Below are 16343 nucleotides of genomic sequence, written 5' to 3'. Positions count from 1 at the left end.
TTCTAAGTTTGTTTATAAAGTCAGAGGCATAACACTACATTAAAATAGGTTTTTGCATTTAGACTGGTCACCATTAAAAAAATCAGTGATTACCAACATGTATTTGAGATGAGAGCTCAAATCAAAGCAACAAATAAGTTCAAGTCACTCAATGCTCCATTATGACCTGGGCAACAGCAAGGGCCATATCATCATACAAATGAGAACCCCACAATGACAGAGATTAAGACCATTATTTGTAGTATGAGCTCTGCTTTCTGACCTTTGATCCAGGAACCATATGTCTATTTCTAAATTAAGCACCTTTACTGGAAGGAACAATGCACTTCTGCCACGGAATTCTGCTGGCAAAGTATAGCACTTTAGATCAATTTTCCTCTGGGATTGGAGTACAGACTCTGGAATGCCTGTTCTGCTCCAGGCAAGAATACGCAAAGGTCAGACATAGTATGGTTACCAAATTATTTAAAGAAGCTCAGTTAACTTCTTACCACTGAATTTAGTATGAAGTGAGAATGTTTAATTTTAAGCCGAGAGATGAGAAGGTAAAAGATAACTAAGGACTAGACATACTGTGATTGTTGCCTTTTATTTAATTTACCTTACAATTTACACAACCATGAGGGAAGAATCCTAACATTTTCTTTCTGAGAACAAGCAAGTTGTACAAATGAAATGTTAAACATCTACAGTTTATTGATTGATTTATTTACATAACTTTACTCCTTTTGCCTTATTTCTCTGCTTTCCAGGAGCCCTAGCAGCACTGCATCAGCCTCCAGTAAAGTTGTATCTGTTTTTGCTCCCAAGAATCTAGATGTGAGTTCCAGGTCCACCAGTCTCAGACGCACTCTGGATCCTTTTTGATATTTTCTGGGGGGAAAACAAAACAAACAAAATAAGTTCTGTTAAGCACTAGACATGCTTACATCTTCTAGGATGGAACATATTCTAGAATCTCTGGCAGTAACGCACCCCAGCCTCCATTCCCAGCTCTTTCACAGGATTGCCTTTGTAATCTTGAACAAATCACTCAGCCCTTCCGTGTCTCACTTTATTGTCTGTCAAATGACACTGATAATATTTACCTACATATTTGCAAGAGCACTTTGAGATCCTTGGATGGAAGACAGAAGTGCAAAGTAGTATATTACTAGTTTACATTCCAAATCGATACTAGTTTCTTTGGCAAAAGATAAGGGAGTTGATAATGGCTTTTTCAAGGTAATGATTCACCTCATTCTTTATGAAGTTAGCAGCATTACAGCGCTGCACTCACCAATATAAGTTTACAGTTTACTGTATTTTATAAGTAACAAAGTTGCAAGAAAAAAGTTTGATTGTTTTATTTTTTAAAAACCTTTCCAACAAACTACTCAAACAAATTCATTTTTAAAATTAAAATTTTGCAAGGCACTTGAGAGCCTGATGCAAAACCCAGTGAAGTCAAGGGAAAGACTTCCAATGATTTCAGTGGGTTTTGGATTAGTACCTTTGTCCCTAATTTCAAAAAATGATTAAAGGGAATTTGTATGGAAACTAATACACGAACATTTGTGGTAACTTTCCTATTACATGTGTAATTACACACACACATGCTATTTAAAGTACCTTGCTACAGATAAGGAATGAACACAGGTGATTTTGCTAAAGAACAATAGGTATCTTTTAAATAAATATGTTTTACTTTTATTGAACTACATGTTTAAAACAATAGATGTGAATTAGAGGCAGTGTGATTTGGGGGAAAGAGGGGAAAGCTAGTAAATTCTCTCTCTCCTTGTTTTAGGGCCCAATCCTGCTAAATACTTACGTACATGAGCTTAATCATGTGTGAAGGTTGTTCTGATAACTGGGCCTACAAATTTACCAAAATTCGGTCCAATAAAAGATATTGCCTCACCCACCTCGTCTTTATAAAAAGTGAATAAGTTCATAAGATGTCACAACTTAGAACAAAAAATGTTAATGGGACAAGGTATCAAAGGAAGACAAACTAAATTAGTCTAAACAAATTCCTACTGATATAATTTAAGGACTATTTAAGGATTATTTTTGGTAAACAAGAAAAGTGTGGAAATTAGAAAACAAAAATTGGTATGTCAGAAAGTAGGCCTAATTGGTGGACAAAATAAAGACCGCTATTCTGTCCATCATTTCCTTTGTGGGTCAAGTACAGTGAATGATAATGAATAATAAGGGCCTGATCTGTACCTATGCAGAATCCAATTAACTTCAATGAACTTTGCCCAGGTGCAGCAATCCATGCTAGACCCCACTGAGAGACTGGGTCTTATGCTAGAATGGAATTACTATTGAGAACTATTTTGTTCTTCTACCAAAATGTTTTACTGTATCTGCGGTATCATGTACACCATTATCGGCAAGACTTATACATCATTAAAGGGGAAGACAACACATCACTAGGTCATTGGTGACATTGCTACTCTCTGTTCAAAAAATACATGACACTGGCTATTCAAGCTACTTAGCATTTATTTAACTATGGCTAAGGCTACATTTATGTCACGGAGGTCATGGAAGTCACGGAATCAGTGACTTCCAGAGACCTTGGTGACATTCTCTGCTTCAGCCCCAGGGGCTGCAGGACTCTGAAGTTGACGCCAGTGGGGTCCTGGCAGGGTTCCAGCAACAGGCGGCCCCCTGCAAAGTTCCAGCCACATATGACAGACTCCTGAGGGGGCCCTCCTCAGGGTTCCAACGACAGGCGACAGCCTCGCACGGGTGGGGGGGAACGACACCTCAGGCAAGCGGCTGGGGTGTCCCATTTTCTCTTTGGGAAATATGGTCACCCTGCAGCTCGCAGCTACCAGCCACCACAGTGGTGGGGGAAAACATGGAGCTGCAGGAGCAAAAGTCACAGACAGGTCACAGCTTCCGTGAACTTTTGTTTATTGCCCATGACCTGTCCAAGACTTTTACTAAAAATAGCCATGACAAAATCTTTGCCTTAACTATGGCTTATATCTTCACTTCCAAGCCTTAGGCAAGGAAGGAAGCTTTTTGTTTGATTCTATCCTCCACAGAGTTAGAATCATTTGCAATTTTTTGTTAAATTATTTAAAAAAACAACCCCCCACACCTATTATAATGGAACATTCTGCCTAGAGGAAGAGAGACACTTGTGTTTTATTGTTTTACTTTTTTAAAAAGTCAATGGGAGCTGCTCAACACTTGGTAAAAGCAGGCCCTAGGTGACTCAAATTGGGCACCCAAAATTAGTGAACACTTTGATAATGATACTGACCTTCTTTGTAAAGTGCTTTGAGAACTACTGATGAAAAGCACTATGTAAGAGCACTATGTATTTTTGAAAATTTCAGCCATAAGCAATTCTTACTTTTAGTGCATGAAAAACTGAACACTTATCAAATGAGATCAACTTTAGCAACAGTGGCCAACTGGAGAAGGTGAAATAGGCAAGTCAGACTGTCTAATAATGTATATGCTCTCTTGACAAGCTCATTGTTTTTGCCTTTCAACCCAGGAAGTCAGCATTTACTGTCTGACAGCTAACTACTAGCACTGTGCAAAACAGTGGGAATCTCTTAGCAAAATGGTAATGGAATCGATCTCTCTTTAATGAGTCATCCAAGACTACAGAAAGACTGTGCTGGAAAACAAATGTGATCTTAAAACAAAGTGTTCTGGGCTCGTACGTATTTATTTTGATATGTGAAGATCCTAGTTTACAGTTTACTCCTGGGCCTCTTGGTAAATCCTTTGCGGCTCAGGGGTTGGGTTATGATTTTTTCCCCAGAGTAGTAAAGGAAAAATAATTGATAGTATGATTCTAAAGAAGTAAGTGCAGTAAGCAGCTTCTTGAGTGATTTTCCAAGACCTTGCCCTGATCACATTTGCCAGTAATAGTAGCAATCAATGCAATCAGTCAGGATTTTTATACACTCTTTTTTTAAAAAGAGAAAATTAAAGTATTTTGACTTTCCCAAAACATGAGAAAAATAATACATTTCTTAAAGGGTAAAGTGCAGATCTTGAAACCTCTCAAGGACTTAGGTGAAGTAAAATTCACTTAACAGTCGTAGTGGTGTGTGAAATAGTCACTGTGAAATTCAAAATGCTGGGGAACGGGGCATGTTTGCATTTGGTTGTAAATTTGAAATGGATTTCCAAAAAATGGGTTTTTAGCTCTTCAACAGGACTGTTCTAAAGCCAAATTGGTTTCACTGTGAAAACAGGCAAAATCTTGCAGTTTCACAGTAGAATTGCTGTTTTCATGAAATTTGGCTAAAGCACAAAATTTCAAAGGTATAAAAATGGGCAAAACAAAGTTACAGAAACTGTACCAAAACCTGAACCTATTTACTGGTGATGAGGACACACAAAAAAAGAAGCTGGTTTAGGCTTAGGATAACAAAAGATGCCTCTCACAGATGGGGGTTGCTGACGTATTACTGTGGCTCTTTGGCAATGTACATTGGTAAATTCTGGTTCCTTCTCAAGCTCAGGTTGGCCAGCCCGATATAGAGAGACTGCTCCTAGCGCCTTCCAGCAGCCAGAGGCTACAAAAGATGGAGCCTTTTAGAAATATCCAGGGCCAATTCTCCAGTATGAACCCAAGCGCTGCCCTCTTTATTAGCAGCACAGAAGAAGGGTGGGTCTTGGTATCTCACCAGGGTGTTGCTCTTGGACAGTTGGACTTCTCATCTTACTTTAGCCCTTACTTTGGCTGGTAAAATTTTCATCCCTTATGTAAAGGGGCCTGAGTGGGTGAGCAGATGAGATATATGAAAGAGGACATACGAATGGAATAAGTTAAAAAATAAGTTAGTTGTTGAGAGGGAGAGAGATTTTGGAAGAAGATGTGGGTCAGAGAAAACACAGGAGGAGGAGGTGGAGAATACAATGTATGAAAAGGAAAGGGATAAATAGGGAATGGAGAGGAAGAGAAAGACAGACTGACAACGGTAACTCACTCAAAATAGTGTAAGAAAACATGATATCATCATCATCTACAATAGGATAGAAATAAAAGAAAATATAGAGTGAAGCCAGGAAGGAAGAGTAGGTATAGCAAAAGCAAGAGAGACCTAATAAGTCAGAATTAAAAAATTTTTTTAAATAGAAATGTTGAGTGATATGTTAAGTAAGTACAAAGTAAACAGCACACAACTCTTCCAGTCTTCTGAAAAAGGAGAAGGGACAGATTTTTGCCCTGGATAATAAAATGTAGTCCTTAGGCTAGGAGGTGTCAGGTAAATTGTCATGCCCCACCAGTACCTACATACATATAAACACACCAGTAAATTAACCTGCCCAGCAATGACCTAACTAGAGCGCTACCCTGCAAACTCTGTACTCACATGTATAGATCTTCAACAGGACTATTAAACTGAGGAAGGTTTTGCAGGATCAAGCCACTAGATCTCCAGAATGGAGAGAATCTTAAAAGTTACATATTAGCCTCCAGGTCTAAAGGTATTAATTTTATACTGAAAAAACTCCTTTTTGTTTGATTACCACCATAATCCTTTGGCATCCAGATACTATAGTGATGGGAAACGCACAGATTAGACAGATAGTCTGACCAAAATATATATATTACTATAAAAAAGTGAGTCTTACAAATGCAGGCTTTCCCTGTGCTATGCATCTCAACTGTGAAGTAAATTCAATTTATCATAATGTTCCACAAGAATGCTTTAATCTCCCATTGTAGAATTATAAACAAGCCTATTTGCTCATGGTAAGGTTTGTAATGAACATTGCCCAAGTTCCCAGACATGCCTTTAACACATATTTGTAATGAAAAAGCCAAGTAATTGTATCATGGTGAAAGCAGCACAAACCTTAACTGCTGCTTCAATAATTTGAATTTAAGTTCCAGATACTTTAATCACACATAATCCAATTATTAAAGGAAGTTTTCCGTAGCCACAGCACACCTGCTTACAAAAGTATCCTGAAGAACACCACCTTGAAGCAGCTGACACAACTGTCAATTTGTGTGGGTATAAACATTTGCCTTTGTGACAGATTTTCCCTACAGCCAGAAAACTTTAGGATAAAAGATCAATGGAGGATGTAGAGAAAGCAGAAACATGAATACTACTTGCAGTGGTTTCCCATCAGACAAGTTTAGAAACATGGGCAAATGATAGGTTGCTGCAGGCATGGTAATCATACATAAAACCCATCATTCTATCCAAGGCACCAAAGTATTAATCCTTAAAACAACCGAGGTTATCCTGTGTTTAAGGTAGAAGCTTTAAGTAGAATCCAGAGACAAAGCAGGCATTTTGTTATGTTCAAAACTGGAGAACTGTCCAAGAAAGCACAAAATACCAATGGAAAAGGAAAGGAATTGTCCAGCTTTCTTTCTCTCTTTTTTTAAAGGGATTGCTCTCTTTTAAAATGATGTCAACAGCTGTATTCAAGAGCATTCCATATCAGGACAATTTGTGGGTAGAAGAGACAGGACCTCTGCAAGTGCTATGTGTGTTTGTAAAGCATTCCAATGTTTGTCAACTTTCCATTGTCAAGTGAGAATACTGAACCCACTTTGAAGTAAACAATTTGAAGGACAGTTTGGTCTGGAGTGGAAGCAGTGGTATAGAATTCCTCTGCAAAACTTTTAGAAAACTCAAAAAAGGGAAAAAATGTAATTTGGAAGTAAATTCTAAGGAAAAGGAGTGACTCAACTTTTTTATAATTTACTTCCAAAACAGTAATCAGAAGGGCAATATCAGGTAGATGAAAATTAGTTTGTGAGTTAAGGCAGCCTCTGGAATAATTAATTTAGATCCCTTTGATGCTTCAGTCCTATTTCTTGCACAACATAACTCTTGCTCTCCTACCCAGAAAAAGTTTCCCTTCCCTCTGACCTAATAGCATTGCTTTCAAACCAGAGCTGGCCTTTGGGGTTCCTCTGGCTACAGCATACCCTTCATCCTCATTCTAAGGATCTAGACACACTGAGACTAATCACTGATTTCTTTTGAAAAAGTTTCCAGCCCTTTTTCTTGTAAAGACATCTTTGAAAATATAAATTGAGAGCTGAAACTCAAAGATTGTCAATGATTTTTTACTAAAGGTCATGTTCCCCTCCACAGCCACCAACATTTGTCCTTTTGGACCCATGAAAACCTCAATTTTGGAATTGGTCTGGAGTCCTCAGTTTTGGATGGAGGACTCCAGACCATTCCCAGTTTTGGAGGCAGGACTCTGTGGGCTGCCAGTGCAGGTGCTGGGGCTGCCATAAATTCCTACTACTGAACTGGATCTCTAGATTACTGTTCTTTGACAAATTATTCTGGCAACTATTCATAGGTTTCCGTCTGTCTTGCAGTGGGAAGCTGGCAATGGCACAAAGGTGCCTCATCCCTCAAACATCTTTCTATAGAAAATGACTCAGGCTGGAGGTGCCTCAAAGAATCATATCAATACCTTTTCTCAAAACCTGAAGATAGTAATTGTGCACAATGGTGTGATCATAATAGACACAAGTTGCTTATGGTAGTGGTGACAGGGGTGATGGATTTTATTTCTTTTGGAAGGGTGGAGAAGGTAGCAGGGGAAACAGGATAAGGAGTCTGAAGGGGCGAGCAAAAAGAAAAGCCATTTTTCATATTCAAACCTCAAGTTTCTACAACAAATGTTGATTCACCCACACTGTATATCTTCAATATTTTGTAGTATAAATTTAATAACAAAAATATAGTAAGTTTTCAAAAACAATACCCCCACAAATTGGTGCAACCAGGAATGGAAAGCACTATATGTGTGCAATATAACTTACTTTCCAAATGATCATACCCTTCTATTTTATTCTGATTCTCAGATCATGCATCTCACTTTTGTACCAGAGCTTTAAGTGTGTTAAAACCAATTTTTTTCTTTCAAACCAAGCAAAAACACAATCTCTCATTGAAGACTCTTCTGGATACCAAATTTCAACATTTAAATTTTAGCCATTTTCAATGTTCTCCTATTAAAAAACAAAAGCAAACAAACCTAAGAATATTTTCATAAGAAAGACAGGAGGGTGGGGGGCTTGTAGTGATGGTTTACAACCCATGACAATACAGCTGGGGAAAAAAGTTCAAATATTGGTTTAAGACAGGGGTAGGCAACCTATGGCACGCGTGCCGAAGGCGGCACACGAGCTGATTTTCAGTGGCACTCACACTGCCCAGGTTCTGGACACCGGTCCGGGGGGCTCTGCATTTTAATTTAATTTTAAATGAAGCTTCTTAAACATTTTAAAAACCTTACTTACTTCACATAACAATAGTTTAGTTATATATTATAGACTAATAGAAAGAGACCTTCTAAAAACGTTAAAATGTATTACTGGCACGCGAAACCTTAAATTAGAGTGAATAAATGAAGACTTGGCACACCACTTCTGAAAGGTTGCCGACCCCTGGTTTAAGACGTTACCTTTGGATAGAGTGTAAGATCTGCAAAGTGAGTAATTCAGAAAGCAATGAGCATGTAAAAACCAGGGGCTACAACTGAAACTGTTCTGTGACTCTAACTAGAGTGTTTGCTACCAAGTGAATAGTGTCGCAAGTGTGCAATTTCATGTCTATTCATGGGTAGCAGGAGTATCCTTATTTTGAGAATGATAAGAGACATTCTCCCCAGACTCTAAAGTATGGTATAATGACTGCAGTATTTTTTTTTTCAATCATTCAATATATAAGAATTTTACCTGGTCACTTTCCCAGCATCATAATCATGAAGCCTTTGACATTAAAATCATATAACAATTATTATTTTAAGTTAAAGTGAAAGGGCTTTTATTCCTAGAAAGGTTATAAAATCAATGACAACTGCAGAAGTGGGGGCACTTTACATGCTGTCTTAATTTTCTCCATCCTTTTATAAACTGATTTTAAAAATGCATTCATACACAAAGGCTCCTCAGAAATCCTCTGTTCCACTTCATAAACATGTAACATTGCTACCCTGAAAGGCAACTAGGACATCTCAAATAAGCATATTCGAAATGAAAATACTCTGTTCTGTCTGGGGTTTTCTTTGTTTTTTGTTGTTGTTTTTTTAACTTCAAGTGCTTTCTTTGGAGTGATCTTTATGAAGTCTAAAGCTAAACAGATTCAATCCCAGACCTTGATATGCCTGTTCTCTTCCACTATGCACTCTTTCATACCATATGCTGAACCAAAAGAGCCTGCCTGTCTCATCTGGATAGGAAAAGGGCAATTAAATCTGGTTTTGTGTTTCTGTATTAAGGGCATGATTTAAAGACTTTCCTTTGGAGAGGTTTTTGACATTCTTTCCACAGACATTTTTTAACATCTGCCAATGCATTCTAGTGATGGTTCTCATAGATTTAAATAGAGGGAATTTCTCTGGCTAGTTCTTTGATATAAATATATTAAATAATTCAAAGCACACTGAAGTCAAGGCTAGGACTGAACAGCAGTATCCAGTATCTATACAGAATGCTGTGAGAGATTCTGATTTTGCTAGGCAAATTACACTGGTCTACAATTTTTGAGAAGTCGTCTGCTTCAGAGATAAAATCTGCTATTTATTATGTATTTCGATGTGCTGAATTCAAATATGACAATTAAAACAACTGATTGGCTACTGTTTCTAAGATATTTAAGTTTTTACATTTTATGTCTATGTATATTGTGTAGATAGTAGAGTTTTAATCATAAATTGTAAACCTAGGTCTTTTCATGTGTTTATGGTTGCTTTACAGGATAATATTTCACCTGTCCTGTTTATGTAACACTTTAAAAATCAGCAAAAGGGTTATATAAATAAAATTTATTATGAAACAAAAGGCAAAAAACTATTATGTACATAGTTTAGTCCTATTCAGTGTCTACACGGCGCTTATTGGCTTGTCTCTTGTATTCATTAAATGGAGCATCTCTTGTCCCTGTCCAGCAATAGTCTGCAAGCATTGATGGGCTCCATTTGCCCTGATAGCGTTTCTCCATTGTTGCAATGTCCTGGTGAAATCGCTCGCCGTGCTCGTCGCTCACTGCTCCGCAGTTCGGTGGAAAAAAATCTAGATGAGAGTGCAAAAAATGTATCTTTAGTGACATGTTGCAAGCAAGGCTTTTGTATGCCTTGAGGAGGTTTTCCACCAACAACCTGTAGTTGTCTGCCTTGTTGTTTCCGAGAAAATTTATTGCCACTAACTGGAAGGCTTTCCATGCCGTCTTTTCCTTGCCATGCAGTGCATGGTCAAATGCATCATCTCGAAGAAGTTCACGAATCTGAGGACCAACAAAGACACCTTCCTTTATCTTAGCTTCACTTAACCTTGGAAATTTTCCACGGAGGTACTTGAAAGCTGCTTGTGTTTTGTCAATGGCCTTGACAAAGTTCTTCATCAGACCCAGCTTGATGTGTAAGGGTGGTAACAAAATCTTCCTTGATTCAACAAGTGGTGGATGCTGAATACTTTTCCTCCCAGGCTCCAATGACTGTCGGAGTGGCCAATCTTTCTTGATGTAGTGGGAATCTCTTGCACGACTATCCCATTCGCAGAGAAAACAGCAGTACTTTGTGTATCCAGTCTGCAGACCAAGCAAGAGAGCAACAACCTTCAAATCGCCACAAAGCTGCCACTGATGTTGGTCATAGTTTATGCACCTCAAAAGTTGTTTCATGTTGTCATAGGTTTCCTTCATATGGACTGCATGACCAACTGGAATTGATGGCAAAACATTGCCATTATGCAGTAAAACAGCTTTAAGACTCGTCTTCGATGAATCAATGAACAGTCTCCACTCATCTGGATCGTGAACGATGTTGAGGGCTGCCATCACACCATCGATGTTGTTGCAGGCTACAAGATCACCTTCCATGAAGAAGAATGGGAAAAGATCCTTTTGACGGTCACGGAACATGGAAACCCTAACATCACCTGCCAGGAGATTCCACTGCTGTAGTCTGGAGCCCAACAGCTCTGCCTTACTCTTGGGTAGTTCCAAATCCCTGACAAGGTCACTCAGTTCACCTTGTGGTATGAGGTGTGGTTCAGAGGAGGAGGATGGGAGAAAATGTGGGTCCTGTGACATTGATGGTTCAGGACCAGAAGTTTCATCCTCTTCCTCTTCCTCGTCTGACTCAAGTGAGAATGATTCTGGTGCATAAGGAACCGGCAGTCCTTCTCTGTGGGGTACTGGGCGTATAGCTGATGGAATGTTTGGATAATGCACAGTCCACTTTTTCTTCTTTGACACACCTTTCCCAACTGGAGGCACCATGCAGAAGTAACAATTGCTGGTATGATCTGTTGGCTCTCTCCAAATCATTGGCACTGCAAAAGGCATAGATTTCCTTTTCCTGTTCAACCACTGGCGAAGATTTGTTGCACAAGTGTTGCAGCATATGTGTGGGGCCCACCTCTTGTCCTGATCTCCAATTTTGCAGCCAAAATAAAGGTGATAGGCGTTCTTAACCATAGTGGTTATACTGCGCTTTTGTGATGCAAAAGTCACTTCACCACAAACATAGCAGAAGTTATCTGCACTGTTCACACAAGTACGAGGCATCTCTGCTCACTTTGGCTAAACAGAAATGTGTCCCTTTGCAAAATCAAACACTGACAAATAAGAGAGCACGACACTGTATGATTTCTAGAGCTGATATAGGGCAATTTGTTCAGCAGAGTGATGTAAGTTTCGTTATGATTGCATCATCCATGACTTCTAGGAATAACATGATGCAATTCATATCATGTATGACGCAATACCAGCTTCAGATTGCATCATTCATTGTTTTGCCTAAAAAGCAAGTACTGTCCAAACCCAGTCATAGATTTATTCATAGATTCAGTCAAAGATGTATTTTAGTCATTTCTGGTTTAAATTGAGATCCCTTCCCTTCCCTTTATAACTCACTTATCCTCCGCCATTCCCAAGTCAAGGGTCGTATATACTGACCCAATAGCATATCTTGAAAACTAGAGCCAATCAACAATTTTAAGCATCATTTTCGTTCTCAGTGACCCAGAATTAGTAAAGTTTGACTACATTTATTTCAGAAGCATTTTGGCTGTAGAGCAGTGTTAGCTGTATTACTGCAATAATGCATCTTCAGACTTTCAAAATGCATCTTTTGAAACTACTAAGGAATAGTGTGTTTATTCCAATGCCTTAATACAGTGTAGTTTAAGATTTTCTACGCTTTCTCACCATTTCCAACTTTAAAATGGAAGACTTCATATTTGTTAACTTAAAAAAAATACAAGAACAAAAATGAATGGTCTTTTATGAGACTTTACAGTCAATTTGGCTCAAAAAATTTTCTTTGATATTATCACCACTGTTTAAGTACACCAACAGCAATCTGAACTCCCCCTGTGCTATGTGCTATGCTCGTAGTTCCTTACTAAAATACGGTTATTCGTAACAGAACTTCTGATTTAGTAAAGTTAGGAATAAAAAATATTTGTATTTCATTGTCAGGAGTTTATTCTGGAATTATAAAATGTTCAGAGCTCTGTCCTGAGCCCTGCTACTGCTCATTTGCTCTAGCGACGGGGTGTGTGTGTGTGTGTGTGTGTGTGTGTGTGTGTGTGTGTGTGTGTGTGTCATATGTCACAGTTCAGGGCACATCTGTATTCCCCTCTCTGGTACAGCAAGGGCGTTGACACTCACGCTTCTGGCTCCTGTCACCTCTTGAGTGTAAACACTTCTCACTCCCTTCTGACCAGGATATATCCAGGTTGTACAGTTCCCTGCCTTCTACATGTTGCTCCCACCAAAAGAGAGTCTGCCTAAACAGTCCTGCTTGCTTTCTCTTCAGAGACTAATAATAGAGTAATTGCCAACGGTTATAATTTACCACATGGCACTTCCAATGCAAACTTATTTTATTTTTAAGATAAAACCACTACAGAGAAAACATTAAAACAATAAAAGAACCTACACGCATGCTAATAAACCCACCAATTGTCTCCAACATGGGTTCTGGCAGGTGAGTCCTTCATATCCTTCAAAGGGATCATTTTGTGGTCACACGTGCATAACAGTATCGGTGCACAACTAACACAGTCTTATAGGGTCTCTTTAGGCCAAGTCCTTCCAATGCTTCCCTAAGGATTGGAGCCCTCTGAAGACCAGGGGTCCTGTCCATTTGTTAGATCAGGAAGAAGCACCCAAGCCTGTTTAAAACCAGGCTATACACCTCTACCCCAGTGGTTCCCAAACTGGGGTTCGTGAACCCCTGGGGGTTCGCGAAATGTTACGGGGGTTCTCGGGAAAAAATTCCCTAATGGTGGACAGAGCTGTCCCTAGGGACCCTGGGCAGCACAGGGCCAGCAGACTTGGACCTGGACTTCCAAGAGCTAAGCAGATCAAAGCAAGCATAATCTATCACACTGAGGAGATTTAAACTTCAAGGACTCTTTATAAGAAATGGAAAGGGAGGTGGCTATATTTTGCTGTTTTTAAAATTAAATAGGCAGCTAAGCTTTGTTGTAACGTGTGTTGTTTGCCTGGACTGCTCAAGACTTGAATGCTTGTGTAGGAGGAACTCTTTGAGTTGGCTTCTTAAATACCTTCATGCTGTTTTACATCTGATACTCCTTGATGAAACATAGGAGCCTTGTCTTATAACAGGCTTATTCAAAGTGATACGAGCTACGAAAGTGAGATCTTGGAAGAGTGTTGCTGTTTTCATAATGTAATAAAAATACTGTAATGATAAATAATAATTAATAATAAAGTGTGTAATAAGCATGTCATAAAAACAAATTTTATATTTCCAAGATCAATGCTTTTATAATTTATACTCAGGTAAAGGAGAAAATCCCTGGAAATATTCATTTTTAGGAGGGGGTTCGCGAGAACATTTTAGCGAAAGGGGTTCACAGGTTGTTAAAGTTTGGGAACCACTGCTCTACCCCGATATAATGCTGTTCTCGGGAGCCAAAAAATCTTACCGCGTTATAGGTGAAACCGCGTTATATCGAACTTGCTTTGATCCGCCGGAGCGCGCAGACCCGCCCCCCACGGAGCGCTGCTTTACCGCGTTATATCCGAATTCGTGTTATATCGGGTCGCGTTATATCGGGGTAGAGGTGTATATCCAAAATCCTTTCTTTGTCTGTTACCCCCTGGAGAATCTCCTTTGAACTAGTATATGCAAACCTCTCTGGGGGTGGCTTCAAAAGGCTGATAACCAGAGAAATTACATTAGCAAACCGACTCCTCCTAGAGAAATTACATACAATCTCACAACACCACAAAAATTGCATTTTTAATACAATGGACCCCAAAGGTATTAATAAGGTTCAATAAGGTTTAACTCAATTCAGTGAGGGGTTTGTCCAGGATACTGTTATATCTGCCACAGTAGAGCTGGCTTAAAAAAACCAAACAGGTGGGGATATTCCTCTGTTGTCCAAGGCTTATACAGGCTGGCATAGGCGACTGGTTGTGGGCGGGTCCAGGGGAATGGAGCCTGGTCAGAGCACACTGCTCTTCATCAAGCCCTGACTAGCAAGCAATCGCCTCAAGAGTCACTGCAGCCAGAGCATAGTTTTGAGCAACTCTAAACTACACTCAGAGTTGAACAGGCCTCCAGGGTTTGAGACCTGCAATTTACTCCTTTGCAGTTCCCCCACCTCTGCTGCACCCAGCAGAAGACTGGATCCAGGATCATAATGTACTTGCATCACATGAGGATGCTGAAGTACTTTCCAGGTCATTAGTAATCGAAGAGATGTTAGACAAAATCCACTAGGGATAAACATTTTTAATCAGCAGGCCTGGATAACTTGCACCGAATGGTCCTAAAAGAGCTGGCTGAAAAGTCCTTGGCCCACTAATGTTAATTTTTAATAAATCTTGCTATACTGAGGAAATTCCAGAAGATTGAGAGGGGGCTAATATTGTGCCAATATTCAAAAAGGGCAAGCAGGATGAACAAGGATAACTATAAGCTGCTTAGTTTGACATCAATCACAGGCAAAAGAATGGAAAAAAACTGATATGGGATTCAATTAATAAAGAATTAAAAGACAGGAATATAATTAATGCCACAAAACATGGTTTTATGGAAAATAGGCCTTGTCAAACAAACCTCATTTTATTCTTTGATGAGATTACAAGTTTGGATGATAGACGTAATCTCCTAGATGTAATGTACTTAGACTTCTGTAAGGCATTTGATTTAGTACCACACAACATTCAGATAAAAAAATTAGCAGTATATAATATCAATAAAGCACATGTTAAAGGGACTAAGAACTGACTAACTGACAGATCTCAAAAAGTAGTCATTAATGGGGAACCATCAACAAATGGGAGTGTTTCTAGTGGGGTTCCACAGTGTGTGGTACTAAGCCTTATGCTGTCCAACATTTTCACCAATGATCTAGAAATAAATATAAAATCACTGCTGCTATAATTTGTAGAGGACACAAAGATCAGCAAAGTTGGTAAATAAATTATAGTGAGGACCACTGGAGCAAACTACAAAAGGGAAGTGGTGGATTTTCCATCTCTTGATGTCTTTCTCAAAGAGATGCTTTAGTCAAGTGTAGTTATTGGGCTCAACACAGGGGTAACTGTGAAATTTAATGGCTTGTGATATACACGAGGTCAATCTAGATGATCTATTAGGTCCCTTCTTCCCTTAAACTCTATGAATCATTATTGCAGCAGTCAGTCAATCAGAAGAAGAATGTATACTCAAAATGGGATTTATAAGGCATCCCTGTTCTCTGCAATCGTTAAGTATGGCACAAAAATGCTCCAAGGTTGCTGGTGGCCAAAGTTAGATTTACTCCATTCTGTAAGAAATTGTATTTTTTTTTTTCTTGTGACTTGTCCACCCATGGCCACTTTATCTAGACTTGCTTTCCTCTCCATTTCTTTGTTCTCATCTTTCCATGTGCTAAAAAGCAAATATCTTTCTATATTTTGTTGCTGAGTGTTTAGTTTCATGCTATTTGTTTAATAAGTGTCCAGGATATTTTTTGCTCCATATGTCACCATACAGGTATAAAAAAACCCTCCTTTCATAAGTGGAGAAGGACATGCTTTTCAGGATAATGTTAAGCATCGCAAAAACTATTCGCCTATCTTACATTCTGTGAAATATTTAGTAGAATGCATCAAACCTATATGTAACCTTTACCCTACTGCCCATATTCATTACACTATGCGCTGTATTTTCTAACTACAATATATGCAGAAAGTATACAAACAATGACCACTGAAATCAACAGGAGTTTTATGTGCCTGAGGTAGGATTTGGTCCCAAGAACTATTTTATTTAACAACTTCTAAAAGACAAATTTATCTTGAAATTCTCAGATAAAAATTTGGGGGTGTAATTAGATCCAGAAGCGTAAAAGG

At 38.9% G+C, this 16343-nt stretch overlaps 1 protein-coding gene across 1 annotated transcript in view; it reads right to left on the bottom strand.

The window, feature by feature from the left end:
- Positions 1-574: 574 nt before the first annotated feature.
- LOC135873347 (tumor protein D52-like) overlaps positions 575-16343 on the bottom strand; it is a 226431-nt gene continuing 210662 nt past the window's right edge. The window contains exon 7 of the mRNA XM_065397775.1: positions 575-873. Coding sequence (XP_065253847.1) covers positions 720-873 — 154 coding nt within the window. The 3' untranslated portion in view covers positions 575-719. The remainder of the gene's footprint in view (positions 874-16343) is intronic.

This window comes from Emys orbicularis, chromosome 2 (assembly GCF_028017835.1).
Source record: "Emys orbicularis isolate rEmyOrb1 chromosome 2, rEmyOrb1.hap1, whole genome shotgun sequence".
NCBI lineage: Eukaryota > Metazoa > Chordata > Testudines > Emydidae > Emys > Emys orbicularis.
Note: the sequence above shows the minus strand (reverse complement) of the source record. Positions and strands in the feature narration are given on the sequence as shown.